Below are 22069 nucleotides of genomic sequence, written 5' to 3'. Positions count from 1 at the left end.
GCTCATTAAATAAGATCAGTATACCATGGATCAGTAACATTTCTCATCACATTACAAAAACCAATTCGCTCAAAAAAATTAAAAGGAACGGGAAAAAACGAAAAACGGTCCCATTAGATCTGTTTATCATGGTTAGAAAACCTTGCAACTTATCAGAAAATCAAACTATTTATTCTTAGAAAAAACAATGGATTCGATCATGGGCAAAAAATTTTTCAACATATCAAAGAAACGAGTTTGATTCTAGAAAAACAAAACAGCCCAGGAAAAATTTCAAAGAAGAATATCAGGCTCATTAAATCAGTATATCATGGATCAGCAACATTTATCATCACATTACAGAAACTAATTCAATCAAAGAAAACTCAGAAAGAACAGGAACAACTAGAGATGGTCTCGTTAGATCTGTTTAATATGGTGAGTAAACCCTGCAACATATCAAAAAAACCAACTCACTCGATCACAAACAAAAATCTATGCAATCATAGGCTGAAAACTTTTCAACATATTAAAGAAAAGAACTCGATTCTAGAAAAATAAAACTGCTCAGAAAACAATTCAAAGAAGAAAATCAGGCTCATTAAATCAGTTTATCATGGATCAGTAACATTTCTCATCACATTACAAAAAACAATTCGATCAAAATTAAAAGGAGCGGGGAAAAACGAAAGACGGTCCCATTAGATCTGTTTATCATGGTCAGAAAACCTTGCAACTTATCAGAAAACCAAACTATTTACTCATAGAAAAAACAAGGGATTCGATCATGGGCAAAAAAATTTTTCAACATATCAAAGAAACGAGTTTGATTCTAGAAAAACAAAACAGCCCAGAAAAAATTTCAAAGAAGAATATCAGGCTCATTAAATCAGTATATCATAGATCAGCAACATTTATCATCACATTACAGAAACTAATTCAATCAAGGAAAACTCAGAAAGAACAGGAACAACTAGTGATGGTCTCGTTAGATCTGTTTAATATGGTGAGTAAGGCCTGCAACATATCAAAAAAACCAACCCACTCGATCACAGAAACAAAAAACCATGCGATCATAGGCTGAAAACTTTTCAACATATTAAAGAAAAGAACTCGATTCTAGAAAAATAAAACTGCTCAGAAAACAATTCAAAGAAGAAAATCAGGCTCATTAAATCAGTTTATCATGGATCAGTAGAATTTCTCATCGCATTACAAAAAACAATTCGATCAAAATTAAAAGGAGCGGGGAAAAAACCAAAGACGGTACCATTAGATCTGTTTATCATGGTCAGAAAACCTTGCAACTTATCAGAAAACCAAACTATTTATTCATAGAAAAAACAATAGATTCGATCATGGGCAAAAAATTTTTTAACATATCAAAGAAACGAATTTGATTCTAGAAAAACAAAACAGCCCAGAAAAAGTTTTAAAGAACATCAGGCTCATTAAATCAGTATATCATGGATCAGTAACAGTTCTCATCACATTACAAAATCAATTCGATCAAAAAAATTAAAAGGAGCGGGAAAAAACAAAAGACGGTACCATTAGATCTGTTTATCATGGTTAGAAACCATTGCAACTTATCAGAAAACCAAACTATTTATTAATAGAAAAAAGATGAATTCGATCATGGGCAAAAATTTTTTCAACATATCAAAGAAAATATCAATTCTAGAAAAATAAAACTGCTCAGAAAACAATTCAGAGAATATCAGGCTCATTAAATCAGTACATCATGGATCAGCAACATTTATCATCACATTACAGAAACTAATTCAATAAAAGAAAACTCAGAAAGAACAGGAACAACTAGAGATGGTCTCGTTAGATCTGTTTCAAATGGTGAGTAAACCCTTCAGCATATCAAAAAAACCAACCCATTCGATCACAAAAAAATCCATGCTATCATGGTCCCAAAACTTTTCAACATATTAAAGAAAAGAACTCGATTCTAGAAAAACAAAACTGCTCAGAAAACAACTCAAAGAAGAACATCAGGCTTATTAAATCAGTATATCATGGATCAGTAACATTTCTCATCACATTACAAAAACCAATTCAATAAAAGAAAACTCAGAAAGAACAGGAACAACTAGAGATGGTCTCGTTAGATCTGTTTAAAATGGTGAGTAAACCCTTCAGCATATCAAAAAAACCAACCCATTCGATCACAGAAAAAAAATCCATGCTATCATGGGCCGAAAACTTTTCAACATATTAAAGAAAAGAACTCGATTCTAGAAAAATAAAACTGCTCAGAAAAAGTTCTAAAGAAAATCAGGCTCATTAAATCAGTTTATCATGGATCAGTAACAATTCTCATCACATTACAAAAAACAATTGGATCAAAATTAAAAAGAGCGGGAAAAAACGAAAGACGGTCCCATTAGATCTGTTTATCATGGTCCGAAAATCTTGCAACTTATCAGAAAACCAAACTATTTATAGAAAAAACAATGGATTCGATCATGGGCAGAAAATCTTTTCAACATTTCAAAGAAACGAATTTGATTCTAGAAAAACAAAACAGCCCAGAAAAAGTTTCAAAAAAGAATATCAGGCTCATTAAACCAGTATATCATGGATCAGCAACAATTATCATCACATTACAGAAACTAATTCAACCAAAGAAAACCAAAACAATCGTTCATAGAACATAACCATCCGTGCGATCACGGGCGGAAAGTCATTCAACATTTCAAAGAACTGAATTGGGTTCTAGAATAAAAAAACGGCTCAGAAGAAGCTTCACCAAAGAAAAATATCAGGCTCATTAAGTCAGTATAGCCAGGATCAGCAACATTTCTCATCACAATACAGAAAGCATTTCGATCAAAGAAAAGTCAAAAAGAACGGGAAAAAACGATAGACGGTCTCATTAGATCTCTTTATCATGGTCAGAAAACCTTACAACTTATGAAAAAATGAAATCAATTGTTCATAGAAAAAAACAATCCATTAGTCTATTGGATCATGGGCATAAAATCTTTCATCATATCAAAGAAATGAATTCGATTATAGAAGAACAAAACGGCTAGGAAAATCTTTCAAAGAAAAATACCAGGCTCATTAAATCAGTCTATCAAGCATCAGTAACATTTCTCATCATATTAGAAACCAATTCGATCAAAAAAAAATCGAAAGGAACAGGAAAACCTATTTACGGTCTCATTAGATCTGTTAATAATGGTCAAAGAATCCGGCAAAATATCAAAAAACCAATCCATTCGATCATAGAAACACTAAATAATACAGATAAATCTCAAGGAACAATCTAAAAATTTATGACGCAAAAAATCACGTGTACTAATGGTCAACAATTACATCACATCAAAAACCAAACATGAGAAAGCAAAAAAAAAAGACACAGATAGATTCAAACGGAGAACTATAAGGAGCTCATAAATTCTATTTATCATGGAAAGAAAACAATCAACATATTTAAAAAAATCAATTCAGATACAGAAAAACAAAAAGAACAAATTCTCAAAGAACTATCAGGCTCATTAAATCAGTATATCATAGATCAGCAAGATTCCTCATCACTGTAATGAAACCAGTTGCATCAGAAAACATAAGAACGTGGAAACAGCAAGGAAACATGGTCACTAAAATAGTATATGGTGTATCAGCACATTTGTTCACCTCAAAATCCATCTCGTTCAAAGATAGAAATGGAAAAAATCTCAGAAAACATTGACACAAACAAAAATCAGTTTATAATTGTCAACAATTCCATGAACTAGAAAACCAAAGAGGTGAGAAGGAAAGAAGACAACACAGTCAGATTCTAATAGAAAATGACAAGGCGCTCATGAAATCGTTTATCAAGTGCAGAAAAACTTTCAATATATCAAAAAAATGAAACTGATCATAAAAAACAAAACGGCAATCAAAAAATTACAAAAAACTAGGTTCATTAGAACAGCATATCATGAATCATCAACCTTTCTCTAATTAAAAAAAGTATATCATGGATCAGCAACCTTTCATCACATCAATGAAACCAGTTCCTTCGAAAAACTTCAGAACCCAGAAAAAACAAGGACACATCTCAGGCTCATTTTATTAGTATATCGTGGATCAGCATTTTTCTTCACTTCAAAAACCAAGTTGTTCAAAGATAAAGAAATTTGTTAACAAAAATCCGTTTACTATTGGTTATCAACTCCATCACATAAAAAATCAAACAGATAAGTAAACCAAAAGACTCAGATAGATTCAAACGGAAAACTATAAGGATCTCATTTAATCTGTTTATCATAGGCAGATTGTCTGTCAACAACAAGGAATGAATCGTGAATAAAGCGTGAGTATATCGTAAATCAGCAACGTTTCTGATCACATCAATTAAACAAGTTCCATCGAAAAACATCAGGACCCAAAAAAAGACACATTTCTCATCACATTAAAGCAACCAATTTGATCAAAAAAATTAAAAGGAGCGAGAAAAGCGATAGACGGACCCATTAGATCTGTTTATCATGATCAGAAAACCCTTGCAACTTATCAGAAAACCAAACTATTTATTCATAGAGAAAATGAATTCGATCATGGGCAAAAAACTTTTCAACCTATCAAAGAAATGAATCGGGTTCCAGAAAAACTAAATGGCTCGGCAAAAGTTTCATCAAAGAAGAACATCAGGCTCATTAAATCATTATATCACGGATCAGCAACATTTCTCATAATACAGAAAACAATTCGATCGAAAAAAAGTCAAAAGGAACGGGAAAAAAACGATAGACGATCTCATTAGATCTGTTAATAGTGGTCATAGAATCTGGCAAAAAAACAAAAAACCAATCCATTCGATCATAGAAATACTAAGTAACACAGATAAACCTCAAGGAACAAAATCAGGCTCATTAAATCAGTACAGCATGGATCAGCAAACTTTCTAAACCTAGTCAAGGAACCCAGTTCACTCAAAACCGTAAGGACCGGAAAGAAAGAGGGAATCAATTCCAGACTCATTTAATTAGTAAAACGTGGATGAGCACCTTTCTTCTTCACCACAAAATCCAACTCGATCAGAGATACACAAGGGAAAATCTCAGAAAACATTACGATGCCAACGAAAATCAGTTTATTTTTTTCAAGAAATCAATTACTTCAAAAACAAACAGATCCGAAGGAAAAATAAGAAAACAGATATATTCCAGCGGAAAACGACAAGGAGCTCATTAAATCTGTAAATCATGGGCAGATAAACTTTCAACATGTAAAAAAAACAAATTGATCACTGAAAAAAACATCATATCAACGAAACCAGTTCCATCGAATAACATCAGTCCCAGAAAACCCCAAGGAGCAGCGTTTTTCTTCGTCTCAAAATCCAATCGTTCAAATATAGAAAAGGAAAAATCTAATAAACATTTATGACGCAAAAAAATCAGTGTACTAATGGTCAACAATTCCAACACATCAAAAACCAAACATTTGAGAAAGCAACAAAAAGACACAGATAGATTCAAACAGAGAACTATAAGGAGCTCAAAAATTCTGTTTATCATGGGCAGAAAACTATCAACATAGAAAAATCACTTCAGATAGAAAAACAAAAAGAACAAATTCTCAAGGAACTATCAGGCTCATTAAATCAGTATATCATAGATCAGCAAGATTTCTCATCCCTGTAATGAAACCAGTTCTATCAGAAAACATAAGAACGCGGAAACAGCAAGTAAACAGGGTCACTAAATTAGTATATGGTGTATCAGCACATTTGTTCACCTCAAAATCCATCTCGTTCAAAGATAGACATAGAAAAATTCTCAGAAAATATTGATGCAAACAAACATCAGTTTGAAATTACCAACAATTCCATGAACTAGAAAACCAAATGGTGAGAAGGAAAGAAGACGACACAGTCAGATTCTAATGGAAAACGACAAAGCCCTCATGAAATCATTTATCAAGTGCAGAAAAAAAATTTCAATATATCAAAAAAAATGAATTCATAAATAACTAAAAAGGCTGACAAAAAATTACAATAAAACTAGGCTCATTAAATCAGTATATCATGGATCATCAACCTTTTTCATCATACCAATGAAACCAGTTCCTTCGAAAAACTTCAGAACCCAGAAAAAACAAGGACACAACTCAGGCTCATTTTATTAGTATATCGTGGATCAGCATTTTTCTTCACTTCAAAAACCAAGTTGTTCAAAGACAAGATTTGTTAACAAAAATGCGTTTACTATTGGTTATCAATTCCATCACATAAAAATCAAACAGATAAGTAAACAAAAAGACTCAGATAGATTCAAACGGAAAACTATAAGGATCTCATTTAATCTGTTTATCATAGGCAGATTGTCTGTCAACCACAAGGAATGAATCGTGAATAAAGCGTGAGTATATCGTGAATCAGCAACGTTTCTGATCACATCAATGAAAAAGGTCAATCGAAAAACATCAGGACCCAAAAAACAAGGAACATTATGATCATTAAATCAGTATATCATGGATCAGCAACATTTTCATCACATTAAAGAAAACTGAATTCGATCATAGAAAAACAAAACGGTAAACAAAAAGTTACAATAAAACTAGGCTCATTAAATCAGTATATCATGGATCAGCAGCCTTTCTCAACACATCAATGAAACCTTTCTCAACTCATCCAGGGAAAACAAGGGAACATCTCGGGCTCATTTTATTAGTATATCGTGGATCAGCACTTTTCTTCACTTCAAAAACCAAGCCGTTCACTGGTAGAAATTTGTTAATAGAAATCCGTTTTTTAATTGGTTATCAATTCCATCACATAAAAAACCAAACAGATGAGAAGTATACAAAAAGAATCAGATGATTCTAACGGAAAACTATAAGGATCTCATTTAATCTGTATCAAGTGCAGATTGTCTGTTAACATCAAAGAATGAATCGTGAATAAAGCGTGAGAAAATCGTGAATCAGCAAAGTTTGTGATCACATCAATGAAACAAGTTCCATCGAAAAACATCAGGACCCAGAAAAACAAGGAACATTATGATCATTAAATCAACATTTTCATCACATTACAAAACCAATTCAATCGCAGAAAAGTCAAAAGTAACAGAAAAAAAACAGTGACGGTACCAGACTCATTAAATCAGTGTATCATGGATCAGCAACATTTTCATCACATTAAAGAAACCAATTCGATCAAAAAATTAAAAGGGACTGGTAAAACGATAGACGGTCCCATTATATCTGTATCATGGTCAGAAAACCTGGCAATTTATCAAAAAGCCAAACCAATCTTTCATAGGAAAAACCATCCATTCGATCACGGGCAAAAAACATTCAACATATCAGAGAAATGAATTGGGTTCCAGAAAAACAAAATGGCTCGGGAAAAGTTTCATCAAAGAAGAATATCAGGCTCATTAAATCATTACACCATGGATCAGCAAACTTTCTAAACCTAGTCAAGGAACCCAGTTCACTCAAAACCATAAGGACCGGAAAGAAAGAGGGAATCAATTCCAGGCTCATTTAATTAGTAAAACGTGGATGAGCACCTTTCTTCTTCACCACAAAATCCAACTCGATCAGAGATAAACAAGGGAAAATCTCAGAAAACATTATGATGCAAACAAAAACCAGTTTATTATTGTTCAAGAAATCAATCACTTCAAAAACAAAAAGCTCCGAAGGAAAAAAAAGAAAACAGAGATATTCCAGCGGAAAACGATAAGGAGCTCATTTAATCTGTTAATCATGGGCAGAAAAACATTCAACATGTCAAAAAAAAATCAATTTGATCACTGAAAAAAAACATCACATCAACGAAACCAGTTCCACAAGAACATCAGACCCGGAAAACCGCAAGGAGCAGCAGTTTTCTTTGTCTCAAAAACCGATCGTTCAAAAATAGAAAAGCAAAAATCTAATAAAAACTTATGACGCAGAAAAATCAGTGTACTAATGGTCAACAGTTCTATCACATCAAAAACCAAACATATGAGAAAACAGCTAAAAGACACAGATAGATTCAAACGTAGAACTATAAGGAGCTCATAAATTATGTTTATCATGGGCAGAAAACTATCAACATATAAAAAAATCAATTCAGATATAGAAAAACAAAAAGAACAAATCCTCAAGGAACCATCGGGCTCATTAAATCAGTATAGATCATAAAGATTTATCATCACTGTAATGAAACCTGTTCCATCAGAAAACATAAGAACGCGGAAACAGCGAGGAAACAATCACTAAATTAGTATAAGGGGTATCAGCACATTTGTTCACCTCAAAATCCATCTCCTTCAAAGATAGACATGGAAAAATTCTTAGAGGCAAACAAACATCAGTTTAAAATTGTCAACAATTCCATGAACTAAAAAACAAACAGGTGAGAAGGAAAGACGACGTCACAGTCAGATTCTAATGTAAAACGACAAGGCGCTCATGAAATCGTTTATCAAGTGCAGACAAACTTTCAATATATCAAAAAAAAACTGAATTCGATCATAGAAAAACAAAACGGTAAACAAAAAGTTACAATAAAACTAGGCTCATTAAATCAGTATATCATGGATCAGCAACCTTTCTCAACACATCAATGAAACCTTTCTCAACTCATCCAGGAAAAACAAGGGAACATCTCGGGCTCATTTTATTAGTATATCGTGGATCAGCACTTTTCTTCACTTCAAAAACCAAGTCGTTCAAAGATAGAAATTTGTTAATAGAAATCCGTTTTTTAATTGGTTATCAATTCCATCACATAAAAAACCAAACAGATGAGAAGTATACAAAAAGACTCAGATGATTCTAACGGAAAACTATAAGGATCTCATTTAATCTGTATCAAGTGCAGATTGTCTGTTAACATCACAGAATGAATCGTGAATAAAGCGTGATAAAATCGTGAATCAGCAAAGTTTGTGATCACATCAATGAAACAAGTTCCATCGAAAAACATCAGGACCCAGAAAAACAAGGAACATTATGATCATTAAATCAGTATATCATGGATCAGCAACATTTTCATCACATTACAAAACCAATTCAATCGCAGAAAAGTCAAAAGTAACAGAAAAAAAACAGTGACGGTACCAGACTCATTAAATCAGTGTATCATGGATCAGTCACATTTCTCATCACATTAAAGAAACCAATTCGATCAAAAAATTAAAAGGAACTGGTAAAACGATAGACGGTCCCATTATATCTTTATCATGGTCAGAAAACCTTGCAATTTATCAAAAAACCAAACCAATCCTTCATAGGAAAAACCATCCATTCGATCACAGGCAGAAAAACTTCAACCCATCAAAGAAAAGAATTGGGTTCCAGAAAAACAAAATGGCTCGTAAAAAGTTTCATCAACGAAGAATATCAGGCTCATTAAATCATTATATCATGGATCAGCAACGTTTCTCATCATAATACAGAAAATAATTCGATCGAAGAAAAGTAAAAAAGAATGGAAAGAAACGATAGACGGTCCCATTAGATCTGTTGATGATGGGCAGAAAAACTTTCAACATATCAAAAAAAAAAACAATCAATTCGATCACTGAGAAAAACATCAGATCAACGAAACCAGTCCAATCGAAAAACATCAGGCCCAAAAAACCGCAAGCAAACAACTTCAGGCTCATTTGTCGTGGAGGAGCATTTTTTTCGTCTCAAAATCCAACTCGTCCAAAGATAGAAAAAGAAAAAAATTAATAAGAATTTATGGCAGAAAAAATCAGAGTAGTAATGGTCAACAATCCCATCACATCAAATATCAAACATATGAGAAGGAAACAAAAGGACACAGATAGATTCTCGGAAAACTATAAGGAGCTCAAAATTTCTGTTAATCATGCGCAGAAAACCTATCAACATATCAGATATCAACATATCAAAAATCAATTCAGATATAGAAAAACAAAAAGACAACAAATTCTCAAGGAACTAACAGGCTCAATAAATCAGTATATCATAGATCAGCAAGATTTCTCATCACAATAATAAAATAAGTTCCATCAGAAAACCTAAGAACGCGGAATCAACAAGGAACCAGGGTCACTAAATTAGTATATAGTAGATCAGCACATTTGTTCGCCTCAAGATCCATCTCGTTCAAAGATAGACATGGAAAAATTCTCAAGAAAACATTGATACAAATAAACATCAGTTTATAATTGTCAACAACTCCATCACCTCGAAAACCAAACAGATGTGAAAGAAACAAGACGCAGGGGACAGATCCTAATTGAAAACGACAAGGGGCTGCTCATTAAATCGTTTATAAAGAGTAGAAAAAATTCAATATATCAAAGAAATGATTCGATCACAGAAAAAAACGGCAAACAAAACCTTTCAGCAAAACTAGGCTCATTAAGTTAGTTTATAATGGATCAGCAACCTTTCTCTTCCCATCAACAAAAACAGTTCCTTCGAAAAACTTCAGGACCCAGAAGGAAACATCTCAGGCTCATTTTATTAGTATATCGTGGATCAAGCATTTTTCTTCACTTCAAAAACCTAGTCTTTTCAAGCTAAAGAAAATATTAGAAAAAAATGGAAAAAATCAGTTTATTATTGGTTATCAATTTCATCACATCAAAAACTAAACAGATGAGAACTAAACAAAAAGAGTCAGATTTTTCTATTGGAAAGCTATACGTAGCTCAAAAAATCCGTTTATCATGGGCCGATTTTCTGCCAACATCAAAGAATGAATCGTGAATACAGCGTGAGTATATCGTGAATCAGCAACGTTTCTTATCATTAATGAAACAAGTTCCATTGAAAAACATCAGGACCCAGAAAAACATTATGATCATTAAATCAGTATATCATGGGTCAGAAACATTTTCATCACACTACAGAAACCAATTCGATCGAAGGAAAGTCAAAAAGAACGAGAAAAACGAGAGACGGTCCCAAGCTCCTTAGATCTGTGTATCATGGATCGGTCAAATTTCTCATCACATTACAGAAATCAATTCGATTAAAGCAAAATCAAAAGGAACGGGCAAAAACAATCAACTCTCATTAGATCTTTTTTACCGTGGGCAGAAAATTTTTTGACATAAAAACAAATCAATTCAGTCACAGAAAAAGCGAAACAGAACATTCTCGAGGAACGATCAGTCTCGTTAAATGAGTATATCATGAATCACTAATATTTTTAACAGTAACAAATCGCATACCAAAAAACAGATCAATTCAATCGAAGAAAAACAAAACTACACAGAAAATTCTCAAGGGAGAATATTAGGCTCATTAATTCAGTATGTCGTGGATCCGCAGCATCTTTGATCACATCAAAGAAGGGAATTCGATCAAAGAAAAAACATAAGTACCAGGAAACCACGTCAAGCTCCTAGAAATCGTATAACAAAGGTCGGCATCTATCAATCGAACAACAAAGGAAGGCATGGAGAGATATCAAGGAAAAAGATAACAGTCGCAATAAATCTGTTTATCACGGGCCCGAAAACTGTTCAAAGTATGCAAGAAACCACTTCGATGAGAAAAACAAAACGACAGAAAAATTCTCATGGATCATTAGGCTATTTAAATGAGTACATGATGGACCAATAACATTTCTCATCACATCAAGAAAACCAGTCCATTAAAAAAAACAGAGAGATCCCCAAGGATTAAGGAAACCATATGTTCAGGCTAATGGGTTAACCATGGGCCAACATCTTTTCATCATATCAAAAAACAAAATCGTTGGGCAAGAAACAGGGCAGGCAAAGATTCCCAAGGAATAAGATAACAGTCCCATGAATTCTGTATCATGCATCCGGAAAACGTTCAAAGTATCAAAGAAACAAATTCAATCATAGAATAACAAAACGGCGCAAAATTTCTTAAAGAACAACATAAGGCTCATTAAAGCAGTATATCATGGGTTTGGTACAACTCTTGTCACATCAATGAAACCAGTTACAAAAAACAATGCAATCCTGGAAGAACAGGATCATGTGGGGCTAAATGTAGTATATCGTGGGTAACCGTCATTTTCTCAAAATCCAATTCCTTCACAGATAGACAAGGAAGAAGTCTTGAAAAGGCTGATGCAAATTAAATCAGGTCACTATCGAGCAAAAACAATTCTCAACATACCAAAAACCAAATTATGAGAAGGAAACAGGACACGGAACGATTGTCAAACAGAAAGATAAACAGTATCATTAATTCTGTCTATCATGGATCGACAATTGACCAAAGTTTCATTGATAGATTTTATTGGAAAACGATAAGGAGCTCAATAAAACTGATCATCAATTTCAAAATTTTACAAGAAATTTTCAAACCAACAACGAAACAAAAAGAAACACAAAACGGAACAAAAATTGTCCAGTAACAACAATTGTCTAGGAACAACATCAGGCCTCTAATTGTCTAGGAACAAAATCAGGCTCTTTACATCAGTATATCATGGATCAACTAATTTCTTATCATGGATCAACTAATTTCTTATCACATGAATGAAACCAGTTCCATCAGAGGAAAACTATTAGTACGCGAAAAGAAACCATGTCAGGCTCGTGAAACTAATATATCGTTTATTAGCACCCAATTTCTTCATCTCAAAATCAAATCGTGCAAAGATAGACAAGGAAAACGCTATAATGCAAATTAAATCAGTCGATTACGGAACAACATTTCTGATCATAAAAAACCAAACCAGTGAGAAGGAAACAGAAGTATATGGAAAAGTTCTCATTGAAAACAACAGGGAGCTCATTAATTCTGTTTAGCAGGGGTCAGAACCACTTTTTTAAAAAAACCAATTCGATCAAAGAAAAACAAAAGGAACAAAAAATATCACAGACCTATATTAGATTCATTAAGCCAGTGCATTCTGGACATGCAACATTTCTCATCACATCAAGGAAACCAATTCCATCAAAGAAAAATCATACGTACCAAGAAACTCAAACAAACCAAGTCAGGCTCAAAAATTTATTATATATATTGGGTCAGCATCTTTTTTCATCACATCAAAAAACAATTTGTTCAAGGGAAAAACCAAAGAAAACCTTATGCTGACTAATCGATCAGTTTAATGTTTTTCGAAAAATCTTACCAATCGACAAGGAAACAAAAATAAACGGAAATAGTCTCAAGGAAGACAATAACTGGTTCATTAAATCTGCTTATCATGGGATGAAAATCTCAAAGAAACTGATACATACATAAAAAAAGCAAAACAAAGCAGAACAAATCACAAAGGACGATGTCAGGCTCAATAAATCAGTATATCATTGGTTAGCAACATTTCTCCCCATAAAGCAACCAGTTCGATCGAAAACTTTAAAAAAACTCATAAAAAATCAAGGAAATAATGACAGTCTTACTTGATCAGTATATCTCGTGTCGTCAAATGATAACCTGAAATCGTCAAACCCATTCGGTCACGGATTGTCTCGCCAAAAACTTAGTATTGGTCAACAGTTCCCATCACAAAACACAAAAAAAAATAAAATACTAAGAAAACAGAAAAACGCGGAAAGATTCTCGGGGAAAAAGATAATGGGATCCTTTAATCTGTTTATCAGGGACAGACACAATTTCAACAAATTGCAGAAACCGGTTCATCATAGAGTAACAAGGCACAGAAAGAACTCTCGCACAATCTCCGGCTGATTCAATCAGCATATGGGGTTGCGACATTTCTCCAAATGCCAACGAGAGCAGTTCAATTAAAAGAGATACAGAGGGCGTCGGAAAAGTCTCAAGGATACATTTTCAGTCTAATTAAATTATGAGTAACAATTCTCCTGACATCAGAGACCAATATATTTTCATTAAATCTGTACATCCTTATATAAGTATATCACGACTCAGCATAATTCTTTCATAAACCAGAACAACGTTAAAAACAGCACAAAAAAATCGATCATAAAAAACAAAACGGCGCAGCAAAATTCTCAAAAAACAAAATCAGGCTCATTAAATCAGTATATCATGGGTCAGCAACCATTCTCATCATAAAGAAACCAAGAAACCAAAAAACAGGAAAACCATCCCAGGCTCATTGACTCGGTATATCATGGGCCGTTAACAATTCTCATAAAAAAAACCAGTTCAGTTGCAGAAAAAAGTACACAGAAAAAACTCACTGAACCATGTCAAGATTATTAAATCAGTATATCATCCGTCCGCAAAATTTTCATTAAAACCATTTTGCCAGCAAATTTTTCACAAGTAACCACTTCTCTCAAATCGAAGCAGAGACAAGCCGAAAACTCAAATACACTATGTCAGGCTCATTAGGTCAGTACATCAACGGTCAGCCATAAAAAACTAATTGGGTCATAAACAGACCAGGAAAAGTCTCAAGAAAGACTAGAAAACATTATCATGCAAGTGAAGTCAGTTTCTTATTGGCCCAGAAAAACTCTCATTATTTAAAAACAAATCAATCAGAGGGAGGCACAAAAACCAGGAACGAATCAACAAAAACGATAACAGTCTCATTAAATCTGCTCACCGTGCCACAGAAAAACGATCAATACATCAGAGAAAATAACTCGATCACAGAAAAACGAAATAGCACAGAGAGATTCTCGGGGAACAATCTCAGGCTCAATAAACCATACTATCGTGGGTCAACAACAATTTTCGTATCAAAAAACCGATTCCATCACAGAAGGAAAACAATGAGCCGCAGAAATTCTCATAAAAAACTACCGCGATGTCCAAATCAGTTACGATAAATCAGGAACAACTCTAATTATCACGAAAATATAATCGATGAGAAAACAGAAGGATAAAGTTAAATTCTTAAGGAGAACAATATCAGATTCATCGAACTATGCGTCGAAAAGGCTTCCAACATTTACAAGAAACAAGTCAGGCACATTAAATCAAGATATCATGAGTCATCAGATATTATCATCACATTCTAAAACCAATAGGGTCACAGGGATACAAAGAAAAATCCTCAGAGAAAGATTGAAGTGCAAATTAGATTAGTTTATGATGCGTCAACAGCAATTCTCATGACGTCAAAAAACGAACATGTTCACAATACAAAACAAAGACAAGGAAAAAGTCTTAAAGAAAAAGATATACAGAGGATTAGTTCCGTTTATCGTTGACAAGCAACATTTGTCACCATATCAAAAAACCAACTGGACAACAGAAAAAATATAAATACAGTGAAACTCAAAAAGAAAACAAAAGGCTCAATAAAACTCATGTCAAAAAATTGACGAGAGGGACACAGAAGTACAAGAAAAAAAATTGAAATAACACGCTAACAGGCTCAATAAATCTGTTTATTATGTGTCACAGCATTACTCTATGTAAAAGGGAAATGGCACAGAACGATTTTCAAATAACAATCTGTCTCATTAATTCAGTATAACACGGTCAGCAACACTCTCATGATATCCAAAAACCAATTTGCTAAGACGGAAACAAAAACACATAGAAAGTTTTCACGGAGAGCTATCATGCTTACCAAAACAGTTTGCCAAACAGAAAACCTCAATTCTAATCATACCACAAAATCCTAATCGATAAGAAAACCGGAGGACACAAAAAATTCTCAGGTTCATTATATCTGTTTATCATATTTCTGAAAGGCCTACAGCATATGAAGGAAACCACGTCAGGCTCAGTAATTCAGTATATCATGTTTAAATAAATGCTCTCTTCACGTCTTAAAACTACTTCGGCAACAGATAGACAAGCACCATTTCTCATCAAAAAGAAAAAATAATCGACTAAACGTCGGAAGAATTGCTCTTGAACAACTAGTGGGAGCTCTAATTAATTGCAGCCTGCTTCAGTCGGGGGCGGGGGGGGAGGGGGAGCCTAAATGAGACTTAGAAGTTCTATAGTGGGCTTCAAATAACCACATTAGAGTTTAACATATACCACTATTAAGATTTAAAGTAAAAAATGACACCAGTTTCGGCGCACTTTTCATTTGACTTTTAGTATTAAATTGCGGCCAATTGAGTTCAGCTGCTTGAAATTCTGATTGAGAGAGAATTTTAGATCACGCGAAATGCAAAAACTCAAGGGCGTAAAAGTCACACAAAAATTGTCAAGCGAAAATTTTGCATAAAAAAAGACACACGTTTAATTACGTTCAAGAGCAATTAATCAGTTCTAACAAAGAAACATAGCCGGCAGATTGCCGAAAATAGCCGCGATAGACGCTTGTTGCCTTCCATGAATTGAAACAACCAAAGAAATAAGATAGACAGATCGACCACCAGTCTTTTAATAGACCACTATGGTTAGATTCGGACTGTCAATTTTATGACACATAGGGTCTATAAGGAAAAACTGCTCAGAGAGCTTTTTCAAAACTGATATTCGAAAAAAAACGCAAGACTAATACTCAAGAATTAGGGCATATATGTTTGGCACTACTTAGATGCACACTATTGATCTTAACTAAAATGTTCATAAAATTTAAAGTTCCATAAGTGAGTTCAGAAGTCATTTTTTTAGTGAGGTAAGTCACGCAATTGGCCTAAAATCAGAAATGACGTCACACACACAAATTTTAACTGCAAATGCAATAGAAGTTAGTGAAAAAGTCAATTCCAAGAAGTCAGGTCGTAAGAATCATCGATGGAGACGACGAATTAAAAAAAAACCACGATGTCCCCAATAATAGCCGCTATCGCTTGGCGGCTATTAAAAACACATCAATATAGGTACGCTCACCTTACGGCATTGCAGCTATAAAAAACAATAATTCATTTTATCAGCCAACAATTATAGAAACATAGCCGACTAACGTCCGAAGCATTGCTCTCGAGCGACTAGTGGGAGCTGTAATCTATTGTTGTCTCCTTAGTCGGGGGTGGTAAAAAAATTACTAGGGGGCTTAATATGACATTAGAGGTTCTTCATTTGACTTTTAGTAGTGAACTGCCGCAACTTGAGTTCAGATGCTTAAAAGTGTTTATGAAAGTAGGCCAAAGTTTTAAATGCCAAAAGCACTCCTTTACTAATCTCTTTGCCCTTTTGGGAGTATTGCTGATTATCTGCAGTCAGCTGCTGATGTCCCTGAATCTGCGATATGACTGGCATAAAAAGAGGGCATGCAAAGGTAACGTCTACAGCTGCTGGCCGACCTGCACTAAAACCAGGCAATTAATTGCCTCCTGTCTCAGCGAAACTTTCTGTCCAAAAACAGGAGACTAAAGCAAATGATGACAACAGATTTATTATCACCAAATCTCTGAATTATTATGACTTGCAGTAGGCGCAGTTTCTTCAGTATCATTAATGAACATCTAGACTGTATTTCAAAGCAGCTCAAAACTCATTTGAAAAAAGAGCAAACCATGGGCTGGAATAGTTGCAGCTAACAGCCAAACCACTGATTAAGGAACTAATAAAGATAACCGGAGCCTTGCAGATCATTTATTTTCCAGATAGTTGTAAACATACCCGGCAGATTGCCGGAAAATAGCCGCCGTTGATTCCAATAAGCATGATTGGGATTGAACGAATAGAATATATTGAAAAAAAAAAGATTTTTGTACAAAAATATTTTTTAAGTCCGATTTATTTTGATGGCATTTCGTAGTTAAACATACTTCTGTTTCTTAGAGAGAGGCTACAGGGGCTACTATCAACACCAATAAGCATGGTGGTAACTAAGACTTATAGGAACGACGTTCAAATAGCGGGCATCTAAAATTGGGCTTTATGGTTTTATCCCGTTTCTATTTCTGACTTCAATTTTTTATACCGACTCTGTTCATTTTGAATTGCTTTGCTTAGCAACTGATGTTCAAATTCACTTTTAGCAGAATGAGAGAAGAGAGAAACTAGCCTAGAGAAGTCAAAAAGATTTCACGCAAAATGTCGAAAAAGCGGCGAAATGGTAAAGCGAAAAAAAGTTTGACGAAGTAAAAAAAAATACGAGCGCAATAATAGCCGGCTGAGAAGATGAGGGCGGCTATTAAACAACAAGACATGAAAACACAAAGAAATGAGTTCAGGCTCATTAAATCATTTTATCGTGGGTCAGCCAGCTACTATTCTCTTGACACACCAAAAAACCAATTCATTTTCATTAAAACTATCATTAAATCAGTCTATAACGGGTCAGAAACGTTACTCATTATATCAAACAGGAAATCAGAAGATCAGCATATCGAAGAAACCATGCATGTCAGGTTCATTAAATCATGCGCAACAACATTTCCCCATTATGTCAAAGAACAACTTCGATAACATCACAGATAAAAACGGAAAAAATCAAAAAACCAATTGATGAGAAGGAAACAGAAGAACAAGGACAGAGTCAAGCAAAACGATAACAGGCTCATTAAATCTGTAACAACAGATGTCCCTGTAACCACAGATTTCAAAAAATTATATTTTGATTTCATAAAACTTCATTTTACAGGAAACCCATCAAGCAAGAATCAGCAGCAAAAATATCTTTATCCCTAAACATTAGCTTATCACAAGTCTGCAGAATCAGATGCGGTCACACAAATCATGACAATAATTGAAATGCATACCAATAAACCTGCACAAACACATCTTTCTAAAGAGAAGTTGTCCAGGTACAACAAAATCGTTAGACATGCTACTATACAATGCATAACAATCTCTTGCTCGTCTACGGTGTATTCCATGTCGGCGTCAAGCATGTTATCAAAATGAAGCAAAAACTTTTTTGATCATAAACCAGCAAAAATTCAATTCCGTTTCTAATTACGTACCTTGCCCTGGCATTGGAGACGGCGTTGCCAGGAATGAATACTTTCCCAGACCATCTGAGTTATTCTCTGCAACTATCTCCTTCCCATCAGCTCCAATGTTACCTTTCTTCATTAATTTTGTTTGAGCTACGTGTTCAGACAATTTTGCCAGTTTCTGCTGCTCTTCCAGAAACCCTGGTTCAAATCTCGTGTTACTGTGCACAATTTGCATTTCCTTGTTGTTTGTTGACGAATCGGACACATTCTCCTGCAACGCTAAGTCTATTCCGTCTGGGTTGAACATCAGCATATTGCGGGCTTGGTATGGCCACGTATCTAGAGGCACGGATTGTTTCGTCTTCCCCGTGTCAACGGAGCTATCTTTCAAAGCCAACATCTGAGAGTTTGAACTGTGGTTTCTCTCATTTTGTATAGCTAAGCTTGCATGAGCTTCTGTTTCAGCCTTGAATATCCAGTAATGTTTGATCCTCTGAGCGATGTTCTGAAGAGTGCAGAGTTCTTCAAATGAGACGTTGTCTTCACTCGTAACTTGAGACATGAACGTGTCAAGGCTGCTCTTGGTTTCTGGTTTGAGACCATTGCCATCCAGAGATGGTGTCCGCATCGAGCCTTCGTTTTTGGTTGACATGATGTCTAAACCCAGTTCTTCTTCTCATGATTAAGAGCTTATGGTCGTAACAAAAATCGCGACGACGAAATAAAAAAACATAGCAGGACAAGTCCTGACACACAATTCAAAGAATTTTCATTGACTAAACAGAAAACTAGACCAAGAACGGACTATGAATGGATTGGGAAAACCATTTCGAAAAAAATCCAATCCAAAAAATTGAAAAAACAAAAAAATTTCAAAGTGAAATTGCCGCATGTTAACAAAAAACCACTAGCGAGAAAGAGAATTTTTGTTCAAACACCGTTTTCTCACTCTGCTTTAAACTTAGAGCAAAAAAATTTCACGCCGCAAAACCCATCGCTTTTTCGCTCCACTTCCTGCTTCGGCGTGACCAAAATCACTACTCCAATTTGACCTCAAAAATCATGAAAATGTGTGAACAGATCTTAAAAAAAAGACAGCGCCCCAATACAATTCAAATTCTTTGAATTGTAAAAAACCAAGAGAAGGCCATTAATAGCCCCAGCTATCGCTGTGCGGCTATTAAAAAACGCAGCGCCCCAATACAATTCAAATTCTTTGACGATGTCCCCAATAATAGCCGCTATCGCTTCGCGACTATTAATAACAGACTGAACTCTAGCGAATTGCTCTGAAACGGTTGGCGAGCATTGGCTTCGTCAGTAGCTGCAGTTTAGCTTAGGCCTAATTGAAGGGGTGTGGAGTGAGCATGGTGGTCGGTAGTGCTGGGTCACGGTTGGAATGAGGTGGAGTGGGTGTGCATGGTGGGGAGGGGTGGGCGGAGTGGCGGTCTCGGGGGGTCAGAGAATGGAGGGTCCCAATCGACATGTGGAGGAGGTCAGCATTTTTGGAGAATCGAATACTTAGAGACTAGTAAGGCTCTAAGACAGTTGCTCAGCCATTTAACGCACTCCGGGCTTTACCTGCTCATGCCGTTCTTGAGGACGAAAAGTTAAAAGCGTCAGACGAAAAATTGAAGCAAACAATTGCATAAAAGAAAGACCACAAGACCAATGTAATTGTTAAACTTTCTTTGAGACCAATTGAACACAGCTAGGGTGCTCTAAAACAAAAACATATGTCAGATTGCCAGAAAATAGCCGCAATAGAATCGTAGATCGGCATTCTAAAAAACCAGTAAAAAGACAGACCAAAAAAATTCGTCTTTTCATTGAAGGCTGATCTGTTATAATTTCATTAAAAATCTGTATAATTTATTGCTGGATGTATTAGCTGATCTCAATTAACCTTCATTTAGAGTGACACACACCCATTTGACCTTATCTCTTTGAATTAAAGTAAATAAAAGTCAATTTCAAAGTGAGGAAGTCAAGTGTGACCAAAAATTTAATCACGCGAATGAACAAAAAAACTCGCTCCACTAAGAGCGAAAAATGACGTCACTCATGCAATTAAGTTGAAATTGCATGAACGAATGAACAAAAAGTGGCTGTGACGTCATATGGTCGTAACAAAAATCATGACGACGAAATAAAAAACATAGCAGGACAAATCCTGACGTACAATTCAAAAAATTTTCATTGACTAAACAGAAAACTGGACCTAGAACGACGAACTATGAATGGATTGGGTAAAAACATTTAGAAAAAATCCGATCCAAAAAATCGAAAAAACAGTAAAAATCAAAGTGAAATAGCCGCATGTGAACAAAAAACCACTAGCGAGAAAGCGAATTTTTGTTCAAACACCGTTTTCTCACTCAACTTTAAACTTAGAGCAAACGCCGCAAAACCCATCGCTTTTTCGCTCCACTTCCTGTTTCGGCGTGACCAAAATCACTACTCCAATTTGACCTCAAAAATCATGAAAATGTGTGAACAGATCTTAAAAAAAAAGACAGCGCCCCAATACAATTCAAATTCTTTGAATTGTAAAAAACCAAGAGAAGGCCAATAATAGCCCCAGCTATCGCCGTGCGGCTATTAATAAAAAACATAGCAGGACAAGTCTTGACGTACAATTGAAAAAACTTTCATTGTCTAAACAAAAACTAGACCTAGAACGGACTATGAATGAATTGGGAAAACAGATAAAAATTTTTTAAAAAACTGCAAATCAATGCAAAAATGAGGTAGGTAAACAAAAAACCACTAGCGAGGACGAGAAATTTGGCTCAAACAAAAACTAGGCCTAGAATGAACTATGAATGGATTGGGAAAACCATTAAGAAAAAAATCCGCTCCAAAAAATCGAAAAACAGCAAGAATCGAAGTGAAATTGCCGCATGTGAACAAAAAACCACAACCGATAAAGCGAATTTTTGTTCAAACACCGTACTCTCACTCTACTTTAAATCGGCTATTAAATATTAAACAGATCAAAACATAAGAACATTATCTGAACCCAAAACCCTGTTCTAAATTCGTACAACGGATTGTCTTCTCAGGGAGATTCAAATTAACTTTATCAAAGAACAGTTTGTAGCTCTGGGGGTTAAACTGAAATCCATCTGACCTGATATGAGAGATGCAGCTGTGTCTCTGGGAGGACTAGGATTGCGAGCAGGCAGGGCCGGTGTGTCAAAGGTAGAGGGCGATCGATCAAATGCTAAAGTCACATGATTCAGGTTAAATGAGTATTTAATTATGCATTTTATCTTTTCTCGTACGGTTAAATGAGAAGACAGAAATAAGTTTTAGTTTGATTTTCATTTTCACTACACCATTTTTTAAAGCTGCAATTCCTGATTATGCGATCTGGCCATATCAATTTTGAAGTCTCCATTCTAACGCATCTCCATCACGCGCTGATTTGAGCC

The 22069-nt window shown here is 34.9% G+C and overlaps 1 protein-coding gene across 1 annotated transcript in view; it reads right to left on the bottom strand.

The window, feature by feature from the left end:
• The window catches only part of LOC142335990 (splicing factor ESS-2 homolog), a 53608-nt gene that overhangs the window by 26858 nt on the left and 4681 nt on the right, over positions 1 to 22069 (bottom strand). Inside the window, exons 4-5 of the mRNA XM_075384429.1 lie at positions 21766 to 21858; positions 18657 to 19289 (exon numbers count right to left, since the gene is read on the bottom strand). Coding sequence (XP_075240544.1) covers positions 18657 to 19289; positions 21766 to 21858 — 726 coding nt within the window. The remainder of the gene's footprint in view (positions 1 to 18656; positions 19290 to 21765; positions 21859 to 22069) is intronic.

This window comes from Convolutriloba macropyga, chromosome 3, assembly GCF_964194025.1.
Source record: "Convolutriloba macropyga chromosome 3, txConMacr16.3, whole genome shotgun sequence".
In the NCBI taxonomy this organism is placed as follows: Eukaryota; Metazoa; Xenacoelomorpha; order Acoela; family Convolutidae; genus Convolutriloba; species Convolutriloba macropyga.
The sequence above is the reverse complement of the archived record's forward strand: the minus strand, read 5'-3'. Positions and strand labels throughout refer to the sequence as shown.